The 16194-nt window shown below is 37.4% G+C and overlaps 1 protein-coding gene across 1 annotated transcript in view; it reads left to right on the forward strand.

The window, feature by feature from the left end:
* Window positions 1-16194, forward strand: part of COL14A1 (collagen type XIV alpha 1 chain) — a 113649-nt gene that overhangs the window by 30868 nt on the left and 66587 nt on the right. Inside the window, exons 6-13 of the mRNA XM_066335349.1 lie at window positions 3387-3542; window positions 4237-4356; window positions 5718-5882; window positions 6279-6440; window positions 7799-7947; window positions 8908-9037; window positions 13346-13491; window positions 14816-14945. Coding sequence (XP_066191446.1) covers window positions 3387-3542; window positions 4237-4356; window positions 5718-5882; window positions 6279-6440; window positions 7799-7947; window positions 8908-9037; window positions 13346-13491; window positions 14816-14945 — 1158 coding nt within the window. The remainder of the gene's footprint in view (window positions 1-3386; window positions 3543-4236; window positions 4357-5717; window positions 5883-6278; window positions 6441-7798; window positions 7948-8907; window positions 9038-13345; window positions 13492-14815; window positions 14946-16194) is intronic.

Genomic DNA, 16194 nt, shown 5'->3' on the forward strand with positions numbered 1-16194 from the left:
TTATGGTTTCCATATAACATTAGGAAACATGATACAAAATTTGATAACTGATCTCTTTTCTACTGTCCTACTTTTGAAATTGGTGAGTATTATGTAATTCAGAGGGAAGTAGGACCTTCTCTCTCACTACTCTTTTCTTGATGACTGAGTAAAAGGGAAATAAGCACACTATTGAACCTGATCACAGTGCTGAACCTTGTAGTAGACTAAAACACTGAATGTTGAAAGCTTTATTATATGGAATAACAGGCTATTATCCTCCTTTAAGAAAGGTTGTTGGGAAAATTGCTTATTAAAGTTGTGTAGATACTTGAAATGTTCAGAATTATCCTCAAACCCTACAGGAATTTATGACCGTGTATGACTGTATGGAAAGATTATTGCAAAAGACATTTGCAAGAACTGGCAATGGAACCTGGCTAAGCACAGTGGGGTGCAGAAATTATTTGGTACAGACTGTCCTTTTAGACTAACTTAATTAACTAGGATGTCATGGTGTTTGTGTTCCTATCAGGTTTTAAAGATTCTATAACTGTGTTATTCTGTTTAATATCTCACTGTTGTTTATTCCCTTTTAGGGAACTTTCTACAATTCTAATAAGTACAACAAGGAGAAAACATAAGCAAAATAGTGGGTGTACAGAAGTAACAAAACCTAAATGTTTTATGCAGAAAAGATGCAACAAGTATCTCCTACCTACGAAGGATGAAACAAAATTTCACACTGTGACCTTGCAGTACAATCTTGGATCAAACCACACGTTTCTTTAACAAAAATTAATTGAATTATACTATTTGCATTGATCTGATGATGTGGAAATAAAACATTGAAAGGAATGTCGTTATTGTTTTCTTTATTCTTTGGATTTTGCTTCACTGAATGGATTTACTAAAACTGATAAAAGCTTTCACTACAAAGCCATCACTACAGAATTAAAGAAGCCTTATAAGCAAAACTTGTTGATATGAAATGATATGAAATATTACCAAGTTAATAACTGGGTTTCATACTCAGCACAGGATTTTAGAAGTAGAGAAGGAAAATACAACCACGCAAATCCTGTTATTCTCATTTGGGCTGTATGATTAAACTGCTGGGATAACACTGAAAAGGTACATCTGTGCTATTGCACAGCTGCTTGGATATGAATCAGGGGTCCTGTGCTCTCATTCTTACTGGTGTTGAGTAGCATTTTACTTTGCCAGTAGTTCTTTTGAAGCTTGCAATGCTAGTCATGGCCAGTGTGAGAATGGCACAACTGAACTGCGTGTTAATGGAAGACAGATACTGCAAGCAGTGCAGACTGATGAACAGGAAGTTTATTTGGCAAAAATATTTAAAACATTAATTTTGCCATGACTAGTAGATTGCTATGAAATCAAAAAACAGATTCCAGTCTCACTGAAATCAAGGGAAGTTTTTCTGTTGACTTCAGTGACATAAAGATTTGGACGTCTTTTGGATTTGTGTTCCAATTTAAGATCATTTTTCTGATGCTTACTAAATGTTCCCCAGTGTCATTACATTAAAATGTGTTGCCAATTCAAATAGTGTTGTCTTGTACTGTAAAAGCTAAAATAAAATATTTGCTTTGGCATCTTTGTAAGTGGAATTTTTGTCATGTGTTTAGAACTTATTTTGCACTGCTAGCTGCACGTAGGAAATGTTCCCTGTTCTTCTAAAAACATTTGTAGTACACGTTTAAGACATTAGCTGTAACTTTATGGATTTGTTTTAATGCTCAGTGGCTTTACACTGCAGTATGACTCTAACCTTTGATTATTACCAATTGAACTCCCTCTGCACATCAGATTGGTTTTGCTTGTAAGATTATCATTTTGTATTTAATGAAAAAGATTGTCACTAATAGTATGTTGTGAAAGTTTCAAGTTGCTAACCATGTGTTTTATTTTCTCTGTGTATCAGAATTTATTGGGAGCTAATGCAAACACCTTTTAGATCGTTTATCACTGACTTACTTCTTTTATTTGCTGAACATCTCTGCACAAATCTGTTAATTTGTGGCAGTGTACTTGGTGATTCCTGTTAGCACCATGTTGAACCGTTAATATTCTTTGTGAACTACCTTATACAGTGAATCCTGACAAAAATGATAAAATCTGGGCTGGAGATTAATTCACTAATCTGTGTTTGCTTTTTACTCTATTGAGTGACATGATTTTCACCCCTAAATGATTTGTGATGCGTCATATCTATTCTGCTAAACCTTCTTTGCGTTGTCTTTTCTACTTCCCTCCTTATTCTATGGCAAATCTGGTGGGGAGTTTGTGCTTTTGTACTTCAAACACAAGCTCTAATTTCTTATACCTGTGTAACATCATTTCTTTGTTTCCCTCCCTACAATATGAGTCCACTGTTTCAGCAGCCTTAATTTTACAGTCACACATTCACTTCTGTGGAATATGACAGTTCTGTCTGAGGTTCTGAAAACCTTTTCCATTGCTTTACTTCTCTTCCTGGCATTTTCTCAAACTGAATGTGGCACTTCTGTTTAGGCTTCTCAGTTGGCTTATAGTACAATTTGTGTCTAATCTCTACTTCCCTTCCTTTGATTTTCTCACTGGTTAGTTAAACCTTAGTACGTTGATATGTACCAATTGTCTTTTCTGTTAAGTTTGTGTTTTGTTTTTTTTTAATGCTCTCACATTTTTCTGTTTTCCATGTATCTGTAAGACTAAAGTTTCATTCTCATGCCTGTTCTTCTAGAGACTGAAATTGAATCTGAGGTCTTTGCATTTTACCTCTGCTGTACTGAGCACCTCCTACTTAGGTTTAATACAGTGTATTCAATTGGTCTTCAGTTTTGCTCAGCTCCCAGGAGTGAGATTCACTTCTGAGTTTACAAGTCTACAGTGGTGCCTAGTGGTTTTCTACACGGCTTTTGAGATGTATAGAAACACCTGGTTTTCTCTGTTGACTGTGAAAGGGCCTTGATAACTATTTTATATGTCTACATCTCTAGGTAGCTCTGTATTGTCTGTGCCTAAGGCTACATGTCATGTACTGTGTACGGGGACTGAAATTGTATTATGTGCATTGGCAATGGAAACTAACTCTTGGTTTGGTTGTGCTATATGGCAGTTCATTTTTTCTTTCTCAAGTATTTTCAGAAGGAGGGGTTTTTTTTCATAGGCCTCCCAAAAGTAATTTTGAACACTTTAATGAAAGAACTGAAGTAGATAATAACCAGACTATTCTGCAACTGAATTTAGAACAGGCACATTTAGTAATTTTGCTTTTTTCTCACTGACTGCAGAAGAAAGTTTTAATTACCAAGCTTGGTGGGAGGAGGAAGGCATATATTTACTGGATTACAATTTTATTGTTGAATTAATAATATTGATTTAATTTTAATAATTTACAGGAAGCCTGTTTACCTGTAAAACTCCGGCAATTGCAGATATTGTGATACTAGTAGATGGTTCTTGGAGTATTGGCAGATTCAATTTCAGGCTTGTTCGACTCTTCCTGGAAAATCTGGTTTCTGCTTTCAATGTGGGATCTGAGAAAACTAGAGTAGGTAAGGTGCCTCACTTTTTTCCTAATATTTCTTTAGCAATATAAGGATGTCGTAATTTCAGGATAGTTAACAGCTTAATGTTACTGGTTTTGTGCAAGATTCATCCTCATCTAGCACTAGCACTTCTGTCATCAGAGTAATGCTGCTGGAATGTTTGTAGTATTAATTCCTCACAGTTTACTGTGATCCTCAACTTAGTTAACTCTAATGTAATGTCAGTGGAAAAATAAAAACGGTGAAAACAGTCCTACTGACTTCAGTCAGCATTAGCCTCAGACATTTGCAGTTTAATTTTTGCAGGGCAGAATGTGCCAATGGATGGTGTTTCTTGTGCTTTAAACTGGCTGAAATATTATGTTTCTAATCTGGTACTGTTCAAAAGTACATTTAGTAAAATTGTTCTTTAAAAGAAATTCTTGCAACATTGATAACTCTGAAAAACTTTTGTATTTCTTTGCTTTTCATTTAATTAGCACTTGAGTAAATGGCTTTGAAAGTTAATTGAATAGTTGTCACCCAGAACAACTGGATACTACTTTTTGTTGTCAACTAATGCAGTTTTTCTAGTATGGTAGCAAAGCTATTTGCAGTAAACTAATTGGTAAGGTACTAGTAACCAAGTACATAAAGTGTATATACTTGAAAAAAACCTGGCTTATTGTCTGATGGATTACGTTCATTTCTGGTTCTTTAGGTCTTGCACAGTACAGTGGAGATCCCCGAATTGAGTGGCACCTGAATGCCTATGGCACAAAGGAGGCTGTTTTGGATGCAGTCCGTAATCTCCCGTATAAGGGAGGGAACACATTAACAGGTACTGTGTATGTTTTGGCTTTTGCCTTCTATTAAAAAAAATATTCTGCTCCACAGGCCAAGAAGTGTCAGTGCCTATTATGAGGGGTGAAAAGGATAGGGGTTTTGCAGCTTGCCAGTGTCTTTATCCAGTGTCACTTAAGCCTTTCCTGAAGTGCTTGTCCATTGACTTCACTGGGAACCAGGACAGGGTCTCATAAAACAAAGTTACCTAGCTCTCTGTGCTGGAAGCAAAATCTTTTACCTGCTGGGAAGAAAATGCAAAATCCATTTACAATGTTCATGCACAGAGCTTTATTCTGGAGAAGGAAAGAATGTTGTTTCAGTATTGGACAACTGGTAATACTAACTTTACAAATGACCACCCAGGGCTTTTAGATTTCCATTGACCTTTTAGTAGTTAAAACACTGAAACCCCAGAGACACACAGTGATGGATAAAGGGGAGGATGCCTGACAATCTGGGAAAAATACAGTCTCTGAATATAATTCCAGTGTCATCAAAGCAGCAGTTAGTAATGTTGGAATGATATATCCAAAGACCCAGACATGGCTTTAAGTAAATTGCTGCCTTTTTTTTTTTTTTTTTTTTTTTTTTTCTGGCAGGTGAGGAACAGGAGAAACAATGAGCAAAAGTCTTTATTTTGGTAGAAGGAGTGATTGCAGTGGGACAAAGGACAGAAGACTCTAGTATGATTCTTGAGGAATGAGATTACTGGGTGGTATGAAGTAGTAAACTATCATGATTATTTTAGATGATGTTAGAAGAAAATGAGTTAGAGATGTTTGCCGTGGGAGACTTAAAAGAGTTTTCAGATAAGATCTCATTGTGATGTGTAAGTTTGTCTGGAGCTGTTGTTCTTCTTTCCTTTTAAATAATTAGCATTTATTAAAATCAGATTCTTCTGAAGTATAAATCAGGAAGCTTTTTCTTTCAGTGTGTAAATTGGAAAAAACAAAAACCAAACAAGAGTAAGATAATCTGTAGCATGAGGGTTCACTAAGCTATCCAGAGCATGTGCTTTCATATAAGCAATGTATGTAGAAGGAGAGGAAACGTCCTGTTTCAACTTGGTAGACCTTATAGAGTAAGAAAAAAAAGATGATACATTTGCAAGAATATCAATTTAGGTTTTCATAGCTAGTTTAAAATACATTGATCAAAAGGCTGCTGAAAATAAATTTCAGCTTCTCTGTAGCTAGGGTTGCTTGTTGGAATTTAATTTTTCAGTAAATAAATTCTTCCTCTATGCTTATTCTTCATCAGGATTTTTTAATTGAGTAGAAAAACAAACACTGTGATATTGGCAAAACTAATGGACATTTTAATCTGTAAAATCTTTTAAAATGTTTTCTTTTTTAGGTCTTGCCTTAACTTACATTTTGGAAAACAGCTTTAAGCCTGAAGCAGGTGCAAGGCCTGGAGTATCTAAAATTGGGATATTGATTACTGATGGGAAGTCCCAAGATGATGTTATCCCTCCTGCCAAAAACCTACGGGATGCTGGCATCGAGCTGTTTGCTATTGGTGTGTATTCTGCCCTGTGCATGTACATGTCCCATTGTACTCTGGTGTATTTGTATCTGTTGCTGGCTGTACTAAGGAAGTGGTTTTTTTCTGCCTGTATCCAATAAGTATGATCATTAATTTGTATATTTTATAAGTATTGTTTATAACATTGCTGTTATAACTGGAATTTAGCAGTATACATGGATGCTGCATTTTCATGAGACAGCTGAAAAGATGCCTCTTACACTGGCAGAAATTAACATCCTGAACTGACATCTTAAAAACAGAGCAATTTGTAGCTGGTCATTAAAACAAGTCGAATTTTATATTAGTAATTTTTTATTGATCCCTGTGTATACAAGATTTTTTCATTTTGATTACAAATATTTTCTTTATTTTCCTTTCCAATAAAAGGTGTAAAGAATGCAGATATAAATGAACTCAAAGAAATTGCCTCTGAGCCTGACAGCACACATGTCTACAACGTGGCTGACTTTAACTTCATGCATACCATTGTTGAAGGTCTTACCAGAACAGTGTGCTCACGAGTAGAGGAGCAGGAAAAGGAAATCAAAGGTGAACAGAAACAAAATTTAATGTAACCTATGAAGAACTTAGAGCTACAAATCAAATACCTGCAGTTCTAGGCTGGCTTTTGGCACTAGACTCATTGTATATATTCTTTTGCTTGCAAGAAAGTTCACTGTCAGGGAAGTTATCTTCCTAGCTATGTTTTATTCATTCTTAGATATCCCTGATCTTTTGCTCTCTGTTTTTAGTAGAGGTAAATATTATGGTATTTGGTAGTACAAAACCAAAAAAAGTACCTTCATTCTGCTGTAACTATTTCCAAGTGGCAGGTAAGGAAATCTTTTTGTAATGCAGAGTTTTGGGGATGAATTAGTTTAACAGCTGCACATGGAATTGTACATTCATGCTGTGATTTCCATCTCCTAACTTAATGTTTTTATTGTCTCATAAGTACTCAAGGGTTTCAACTATTTAGATTGCTTTGTCCCTCCTCTTGATGGATTTTTTTCTCTTTCATATTTAATACACAAAAAATATATTTTGGTTCACAATAAAAGATGGCAGCAATGAAAATTGTTCTTAGATGAAAAAGCCTCCTCTGACTACTATTATTTTGGCTTTTTAAAGAAAAGAAATGTCTATGAAAAAAATGTTGTAATTTGCCAGAAATACTGTTCTACCTGAGGCCTTTCTTTCTGAAAGGTTTCAGCGGATTTTGTTTCTATTCATTGGTTTGTGATTCTTCAATATCACAGAAATGCTGAGTTACTCTTTCTCTTTTTCTTATAACATATATAGTTACATGGAATACTATTGAGACATATATATATATTGATATAATATATATATTCAATATAATATATAGATGTATGTTATATATATCAATAAGGAAGGCTCTCTTGAGCAGAAGAAAATGGAAAAACCGTGGATAGATGAGGCATCTTTGTGGAAAAGAATGATTGCCAAAGAAGATGACCTTTCACTGTGTCTCTTCAGCAGGCAGACAGGCAGTATCAGCTTCCAACCTGCTGAGGAGCACTGGAGATCACAGCTGTATATGTACTTGTATGTTTTCATGGCTGGGAGAAAAGCAACCTGAAAAAAAAAAAAAAAAAGCAGAAAAGTCTGGAGATAGTAATGGAAAGAAGGTCAGGAAGGCTTAGTGTTGTATTTTTGTATTTTTCATATAAAGGTTTATGAAAGACCAGAGAGGTTTAGTGGCAGAGAAACTCCATTTGCTCATTATTACTTCTCTGTTTCAATTGAAAATAACCTAAATAAGTGTGCACTAGCCAATTATTTGATTTTCTGATAAGGAACAATATTTAGAGCTTCAGGAAATACAACAAACCAAGCAATTATTTTGCAGAAGGGAATAAAAATTTGTGTTGTCTCCAACCTAGGAACAATTGCTTCTCTTGGGACTCCTTCGGATTTGGTCACATCGGAGGTAACAGCAAGAGGCTTTCGGGTCAGCTGGACCCATGCACCAGGCAAAGTGGAAAAATACAGGGTTGTGTACTACCCCACTCGAGGAGGACAGCCAGAAGAGGTAATAATAGGAAGAAAAGCTGCCCAAAAGTTTTTAATGCAGCAGGGGCAACTAATCAGACAGGAAATCCTTGGTCGTCTTTTAAATGCACCCTGAAATTCCCTATGAGGGCTCCAGAAAGGAGGCAGAAAGGAGGTTGGTCACACTGGATGATGACAAAGGTTTGGTAGACATCAGGCTACATGTCTGTCATAAAATTTAAATGTAAATTAGGTGCTACAATAATAATCACCTTCAAGAGGTGGGGTGAAGTGCCTGCATTTTTCCTTATACATATGGTTACTTGAAACAATTTTTTGACACCCCCTGCACCACTCCGTTTGCAAGAACTAAAGAGGTAGGAGGTGATGGTAAGCCACATTTTGAATTCTAAGAAAAAATATTCATAAAAGGAAGACTGCACATTTTGGGGCATCTACAATTGGTCATTTACAAATGTTGAAGTAAATGTTCCCCTACTTCAACATTTGGGAGAAGGGAAAAATGCAGTGGGAAAATCTTTTGACTCCAGCTGACAACTTACCAAATTGAGTGGAGATGTAGAAGAGGGAGAGGATTTGCGTAAGGTAGTATTTTCTTTCCTTTTGCAATAGAAATTAATTTAGAATGGATATGTATTGATGGAATTTTGAAATACTCTGTGTGTGTGTATCTATGTGGTACTAAAGGAACATTTATGATGATATTATATCAAAAAGTGCCATGTACTCACCCTTAAACTGTATCCCATACACTTTATTCAGCTAAGCACTTCCTTTCTCTCAATGGCTATTTATATCAGATAAACATTTTGACTATGTATATGGTTGCTGTCTTTTTCAGACACTTTACCATATACAAATGCAGCATAAACTGAACTTTAGTAGAGTGTAAAAATTGCCTGAAAGAGGGATTGATTGATTTGATGGTAATATAGGTTATTTGCTTTATGCATATTTAGTTATATTTTCTTTCAAACAGGTTGTGGTAGATGGAAGTGTATCAACAGCAGTTCTAAAAAACCTGATGTCTTTAACTGAGTACCAGATAGCAGTATTTGCTATCTACTCCAATGCTGCCAGTGAGGGCCTCCGTGGAACAGAAACCACACGTGAGTATCCTTGGCATGTTTGTTGCAGATTTGACTGTCTGCATTTAATCAGACTTTGCAGGCATTAGTCTTTGTGAAAAGTAAACACAGAAGGGAGTCTTTTTCAATTTACCTTCTTTTAGTGCATTTGCCCTAAATTAAATTGTGTTTTAATTAATTCTGGGCGAAGCTCCTAAGTGCAAATTCTCTGTGGATATTTAAACACTGAGAAAGGTTTTATCTCTGAGCTGAACTTTGAAGTCAGTTGTATTGAACCCTAAATTAGAACATTCCTATGTTTTGGATGTGGAGCCAAGTTTTACAAACTGGATTTGTAGCTAGAGATGATCTGATGAGTGGAGATTTCGGTAGGACCTGAAATACCTGCATGTGATTCCTGCCAGTGCTAAAGATTTCAAGGTAACTCTGTAAGTTCGTTTCTCATTGATTTAATTATTTTCTGTCTGTAAAATGATGGCTTGGGATATTGTAGGACTTAATACATTTACTGTTTTATGTACTTGTATACAAAGTGCAGGGTTTAATTTAGTAAATATGACAGATATTAGGAATGGAAGTAAAGAATAACTTTATAGTTCAGACTAGGAGACAAGAAATCCATATGTGGTATATCAATAGGTGATATCTGCTGAAAGAGCAGAGCAGCAGGGCTCAACAAATCTATAGGATTTCTACAGTGCTTTACCAACTTCCTGACCCAAGTGATCAAGGAGCCAGCAGGAGAAGGTTCTCTGCTGTAGCTCATACATAGAAACAAGGAAGAACTGATGGTGGAGGAAGAGACCACATCCTACAAGTTCAAGAAAGGTCCTTACTAACCAGCTGGTAACCAGCTGACTGCAGGCTCCCATGGATAATCAAGAAGCTTGTAGCAGAACTCGAACATCAAAAAGAATTATATGAGACATGTATAAGAAGAGGCAAATGACCCAGGAGAAGTATAAAGCTGCTGTCTGATCTTGGTGGGGTAAGTTTAGAACAGCCAAGGCCAACCTGGAGCTGAAACTGGCAAGTGATGTGAAGAGGAAAACAAGTTCAACCTTATGCATTTCAAAAAAGGGAAGTGCAAAGTCCTGACCCTTGTGAGCGACAACCCCATGTGTCACTACACACTGAGGGGTGACCAGCTGGAAGGCAGCTCTGCAGAGAAGGACCTGGTGGTCACAGTAAGCAACAAACTGACTGTGAACCAGCAGAGCACCCTTGTCACAAATAATGCCAAGAGTCTTCTGGATTGCATTAGAAAGTGATTGCCAGCAGATTTTGGGAGCTGATGATTTTTGCCCTCTGCTCAGCACTGATGAGGCCACACCTGGATGCCTGGCCTTGTGCTGGGTTCCTCTCACACAAGAGAGGTGTGGGCTTCCTGCAGTGACTTCAGTGAAGGGCTGTAAAGGTGATTAAGGCCTTGGCACATCTTGCCTCAGTCTGAGGCAGCTGAACTGTTCACCCTGGAGAAGAGAAGACTCAGGTGACCTTTGTCAATGTGTCAAAATCCGTGATGTGAGGAAATGAAGAAATGAGCCAGAAATATCTCAGTGGTGCTCATTAACATGACAAGAGCCAATGGGCACAAATTAAAAGCCCATGAAATGAAATTTGAACAGAAGAAGAGATGGTTTTATTGTAATGGTGGTCAAACACTAGAATAAGTTGTCCAGAGAGATTGTGAAGTCTGCATCTCTGGAGATATTTCAAGCCAAACTGGATAAGGTTCTGTGCAACCTGCTTTATCTGAACCTAACTGAACAGGGAGGTTAATTAGACCAGATGATCTCAAGAGGTGCCTTTCATCCTCAGTGATTCTTTGATTCTGTGTCAGTGCTAATTTTCTCAATCTGAAAACAAAATACAATCATATAAAATTATTTTAGACTTTTCTTTTAGTCTCAGTCCCCCAGAATGTCATCTCCAGTCATGTTATACCCCATGAGACAGTGTTAGGACCTGTTTAATTTATTGAGGCTGAGAGAACAGTCACATACTGAGCCAAGAGGATTGTTTTGTATTGCACCTGGTATTCCTTTGAAGTCACCCAGTCAAGTTCTGACAGAGCCCAGCCCTGCTGGCTTTCAGAGATTTGATCAGATCACACCCCAGGGTCATGCAGCATCAAGCATTTTATACAGCTGTCTTTGATAGTGTGTTGGAAGTAATAGTCTGACATGTGCAAGTGTTAATCACTCCACATGCTAAAAGTACCTGCAATTTGAAAGGGTTTTTTTTTTACTATTCTAATGGAGAATTATGAAAAATTGTAGTTTACGTTCCTGCCTGTGTGTGAGATAGTGACAGATTAAAATAGTTACCAATTGCATTTGTTTATATAGAACACTGAAAATAGTTTACGGGTATCTGAAATCTAAACAGATATATGGATAATGTACAGATAAATAGAAAGTTTTGTGATTTCATAGTCAATTCTAAATTGAAATAAATACAAAATTAATTCACATAATAATTTGCTAAAAATGTGGTTTTACCTGGTTTAGTTTATTCCAACTGGTTGATTTTATTCCAGCTGTTTTTAGTTAGTTTGATTTATCCTTATGTTACCTGAATATTAGGATAGTCTAACCATCCTAACTAGTCTAACTACTGGTAACTGTCCAAAATGCAAATTAGCGTTATCTAGTAGATATTTGTATTTGAGATTCTGAGCTCTTTGGCTGAAAATGTAGAAAACACCACATTTTATTTCCAGTCACCTCTTTATCATTTTTTATATACGATCAGAGTATCTACTGGTTCCTGTTGAGACTTAAAATGCAAACCTTAAGTTACAGTTAGAGGACACTTTTCCTATAGAAAAATAAGGGGAAGAACAGGTGGTGGATACTCTCACTGTGACCCTGGGGCCATTTGAATAGGAACGAGACAATGTGGTGCAAAGTGGATTCAGAATATCTCAACATGTAATTTCTTGCTGTAGGTATCAGAAATGTGAGTGGAGCTCTGAGCAAGGAGACTTAAGTACATTGGAAAATGTTCATGGGTAGTTTCTCCCTGGAATTAGAGAAATTGTGAGAATTCATGGGAATATGAATCAGTACAAGAACAAGGGTTTAAATAGGATGGAGGTAGGTTGTAAAAGGTTTGGAGGGGTAGGTAGGTGGGGTAACCTTGAAGTGGAAACCTAAAGAGGAGTGTGGGTTGAAGTTTTGCCACCTCTTACAGACATGAATGACAGACTGAATGAACAGCCTCAATGAACAAGAAAGGATGAAGTTGGCACTGTTCTGTTACAGCTTGTTGAACATAATATGAGACATATACTTGGAGATATCAACTTGACAAGATCTAGCTTTTGCTTGGATGAGGAGTCCAGAGAAGCTCTGTGACTGAAATTAGAATTTGTTCCTGAATATTTGTGTGCACGTCAGATTCTTCAGAATTTCAAGTAGGAAAGGTTTTATATCAGTTAGCAATTGCCTTCTGTTTTTTCAGACCATTCTGGTCATTTTGGGGACTATTCTCAGTGAATAAACTCCAAAGGAGAAGTCAAAGTACCTTCATATCTCTCCATATTCATACCTGAATAATTCTCCATATTCATGCCTGAATATTTTGGTGGGATTCATCAGTGGTATACCAGCAGTGGAGAGGCCATGGGATGTTATTCTGTTGGAGGAATAAATTGACGATAACCCAGAAAGTGCAAAATACTACTCTGAAGACTTACAGAAATTCAAAGAAACTTTTAGAAACCCCAATTGGTGCTATGTTCTGGTATCAATGCCTTAAATTCACAAGTAGATCTCCTAATATTGTTTGAATTTCACTCAACCTGCTCTCCCTTGCCAGGATAGCATTTGCTGTGGTCTGCAGTGCATGGATGACCTTACCCATATTCCCATAATCCCACTGACACAGGCCTTGGTGCCAGTTTGGACAGTCCAGGCCTTAAACAGCCAACAGGTTACAGCCAAAATGTTTTGATCTGTGCAGTGTGCTCATCCAGGGTTTTTCCAGGGTAGTACCTCATGCCACACTCTGGCTTGGGAAGTACTGCCAGAAAGACACACCCCTTAAAACTGCTACTGGTTCCTAATAGCAACTATGCTGAAATGCTTTCATCTGCCCTGGCATTGGAACTGGTTTGGGTTAGCAATTCCTTGTTTCCTTGATTAGGAATTCTCTTATGCATCCAATTAGATTTTGTTTGTAGGATACAAACAGCACTTCCATGCCTGGAGACAGCTGTATTCCTTTGTGTTTTCTGGGGTAAAACAAGCTGTTTGAATAACAGCTGGCTGTTCAGGAGAGACCTGGAGAGGCCTGAAGTGTCTGTGTCTTGTCCCCCTGCAGTTGCCTTGCCCATGGCGTCGGACCTGCAGCTGTACGACGTGTCCCAGAGCAGCATGAGGGTGAGGTGGAATGGGGTCCCGGGTGCCACAGGGTACATGATCCTCTATGCTCCCCTCACAGAAGGACTGGCAGCGGATGAGAAGGAGGTGATGTATTGTGCTTTCATTTAAATAGCAGTTACAAAACAAAAAAAATCAGTATTTTGAAGAGCAAACTAATACATGTCCTTTGACCTCCAAAGTGATCAGCAAATGCTTGGGTTTTTTTCCCGTGACTTGATGAAGTACAAGCCTGTATGTGTCAGAGGCTATGAATAAAGTGCAAGTGCCACTCAGTTATTTCTTTGTCATTGTCATAAAAATGCAACAAATTTAGCTGAATTTAAGTGACTCTTTTGAAACTTTAAATAAAATGATATTATATCATCATATAGAACTAACACTCAAATAAAAAATTGAGTAAAACTAAGATATCTCCTAAGAGTGTTATCAGAAGAATATGAAGTTTAACCTTTGCTCTCATCAGGGCTTTTAATTATAAGTAAAATTTGTAAGTCTGAAAGAAAACTATTATTTGTTTTCTTTTAGTTGTGTTCAACCTTTATTTTTAAATTTGAAAATAACATCTTTCATCAAAAGTGATTTTAGACGGCATTGTTTCAAAGGAAAAGAAGAGGGGGCAAGGTCAAGTCTAGTCTCCTGTCACTAACATAGTAAAACCAATGGAACTTCTGCTCTAGGATTTAAAAATTTCTACATTCAAGTTTATATATGTGTAGTTAAGGTAGATATGTACAATATCTGTGTTCAAGCAAGAACACTATAAAGCATGCAGAGGCATGTGAACCTGTGAAGGGGGCATGAAGCTGCTGAAAGCCAGCACAGACTTGTGCTCATTGCTAAAGCAGTGACTGTGAGCACGTAATTCTGTCAAAAGTGAGACTTCTCTGAGAACCGGCTGTTCAGGAGGACTCAGCTTTACCCCAAAGAAATAAGCACAGTCCATGTTAATGTGGGTCTCCACTAATAGGTGGAAGAGGAAAATTATACAAATAGCAACAAATCTGAGCCTCAGTGTGCCTCAACTCCTCCAATGAGTTCATGCGATTTTCAGATCTGTGACTGAAAATGAGATGAAGTGTAGATGGGAGTGGGAATAATAAAATGTAGACAGGAAAAGGCCTTAGTAGCTGCTCATTCTGGAGAAACAATATTTTGTCATTGCTAATGTGATTAGTCACTTTTAAAGTCATTTTACCTGTGTATTTGCTTTGACTTTTTGAAGGTTTTAATATTTTAATTATTGTGAAAAATCTCAAAATCTTGGGCAAAGCACTGCAGACACAGTGTCAGAAAAATACTCAGCAGAACCTTTGGTCACATGTCTAATTTCAAATGTTTAACTGATATTATTCCTCATTATAAGCAAATTCAGAAATAACATATCCTTTTTGATTCATGGTGTTTTTAGATAAAAATTGGGGAGACCTCAACAGATCTTGAACTGGACGGACTGTTACCAAATACAGAATATACAGTCACAGTTTATGCCATGTTTGGAGAAGAAGCTAGTGATCCCCTTACAGGACAAGAAACTACATGTAGGTAGCTCTAATCTATATTCACTTCATTCTTAATAAAACTTCAGAATGCTCTTTGCACATATTAGAGCAGGCATCTGATTATCTGATTTGAACATTTGGGCAAGCTCTTTATGTAAGTTTCTCATTGTGGATACTCAGTTTATAGAGACTGAGGATTTCTGCAAAACGTGATGTTTTTGCAACAGGTTTGTGAACTTGTTTCTTTCACTGGTAGTGGTACTATGGTACTTTCACTATTGATCTTGGTGAAATTCCTGACAGTTTTCTGAACTTGCTGAAGGTGAATGAAGATCACCATGTAAACCTTCATGGTGAAAACAGAAACATGCTCTGTTTAGCTCCTTTAGCTAGAAAACCAGGTGTGTGTGTGTGTGAGCCTGCTGAGATGGAGTAAGTCATTCCTCTGGCTCAGTAGTAGTACAGACAGAAAAGAAGCAAAGAGAAGATTTCTGTCCAACCCCTGCTGCCTAACATATGGTAAATGTAGGATTGGAAAGCGCCTGTGCATGCATGATAGATAGTGTGCTTTTAATAAGCAGCAAGAATTTTGCCAGCTAAATTCTGTCCTCTGCAAATTGTACACAGTCTGTATGTCAGCTCTCTAAATAACTCCAGCATTTGGAAGACAAAGGAATTGAAAATAAGCAATTGTGCTTCTTGGACATTTTTGGGACTGCATTCAGTGACATCTCTATTGCTCCCAGCAGGGGAGTGAGTGAATCCTCTTATTTTGTGCTCCTGGCATAAATAACCTGGTCAGAGTGAAAGTGACTTCATTTAATCAGAGAGAAGTGCCGGCATGCAAATGCTGGAAAAAGAAATCCCAGAGCAATTCCTTGTAAGGTCAGCAAGCAGTAGTGGAAGAAGCTCTAGGAATGGTGTTTGCCTGGGTCTGCCAGTACAGTTGTGGACAGACAAGTTCCAATGGCAAACTACTGCAACCTGGGCATGTTCGTTGACTTGAAATGAGTGTAGAAGATTCCCAGCAAAGAGAATAAATCTTCAGCTCTTTATTCGTCTCTTTATTTCTCTGTCTCTTTATGCCTCACTCCTCATCTTGCACAGCCCCCCTGCCGTTATTTCCCACCCTGGCCTTTGGTCAATATCTACCCAGTATCAGATTTTCATTTCTCCTAAACAGTAGTTTATGTAGTTTCTGTGCCAGCTCCAATTCACTTCATACCATATGATCTTGGAGAATGCAGAGCTTTTAACACACTAGATGGAAGATCACATACAAATTCCA

This window comes from Sylvia atricapilla, chromosome 1, assembly GCF_009819655.1.
Source record: "Sylvia atricapilla isolate bSylAtr1 chromosome 1, bSylAtr1.pri, whole genome shotgun sequence".
Classification (NCBI taxonomy): Eukaryota; Metazoa; Chordata; class Aves; order Passeriformes; family Sylviidae; genus Sylvia; species Sylvia atricapilla.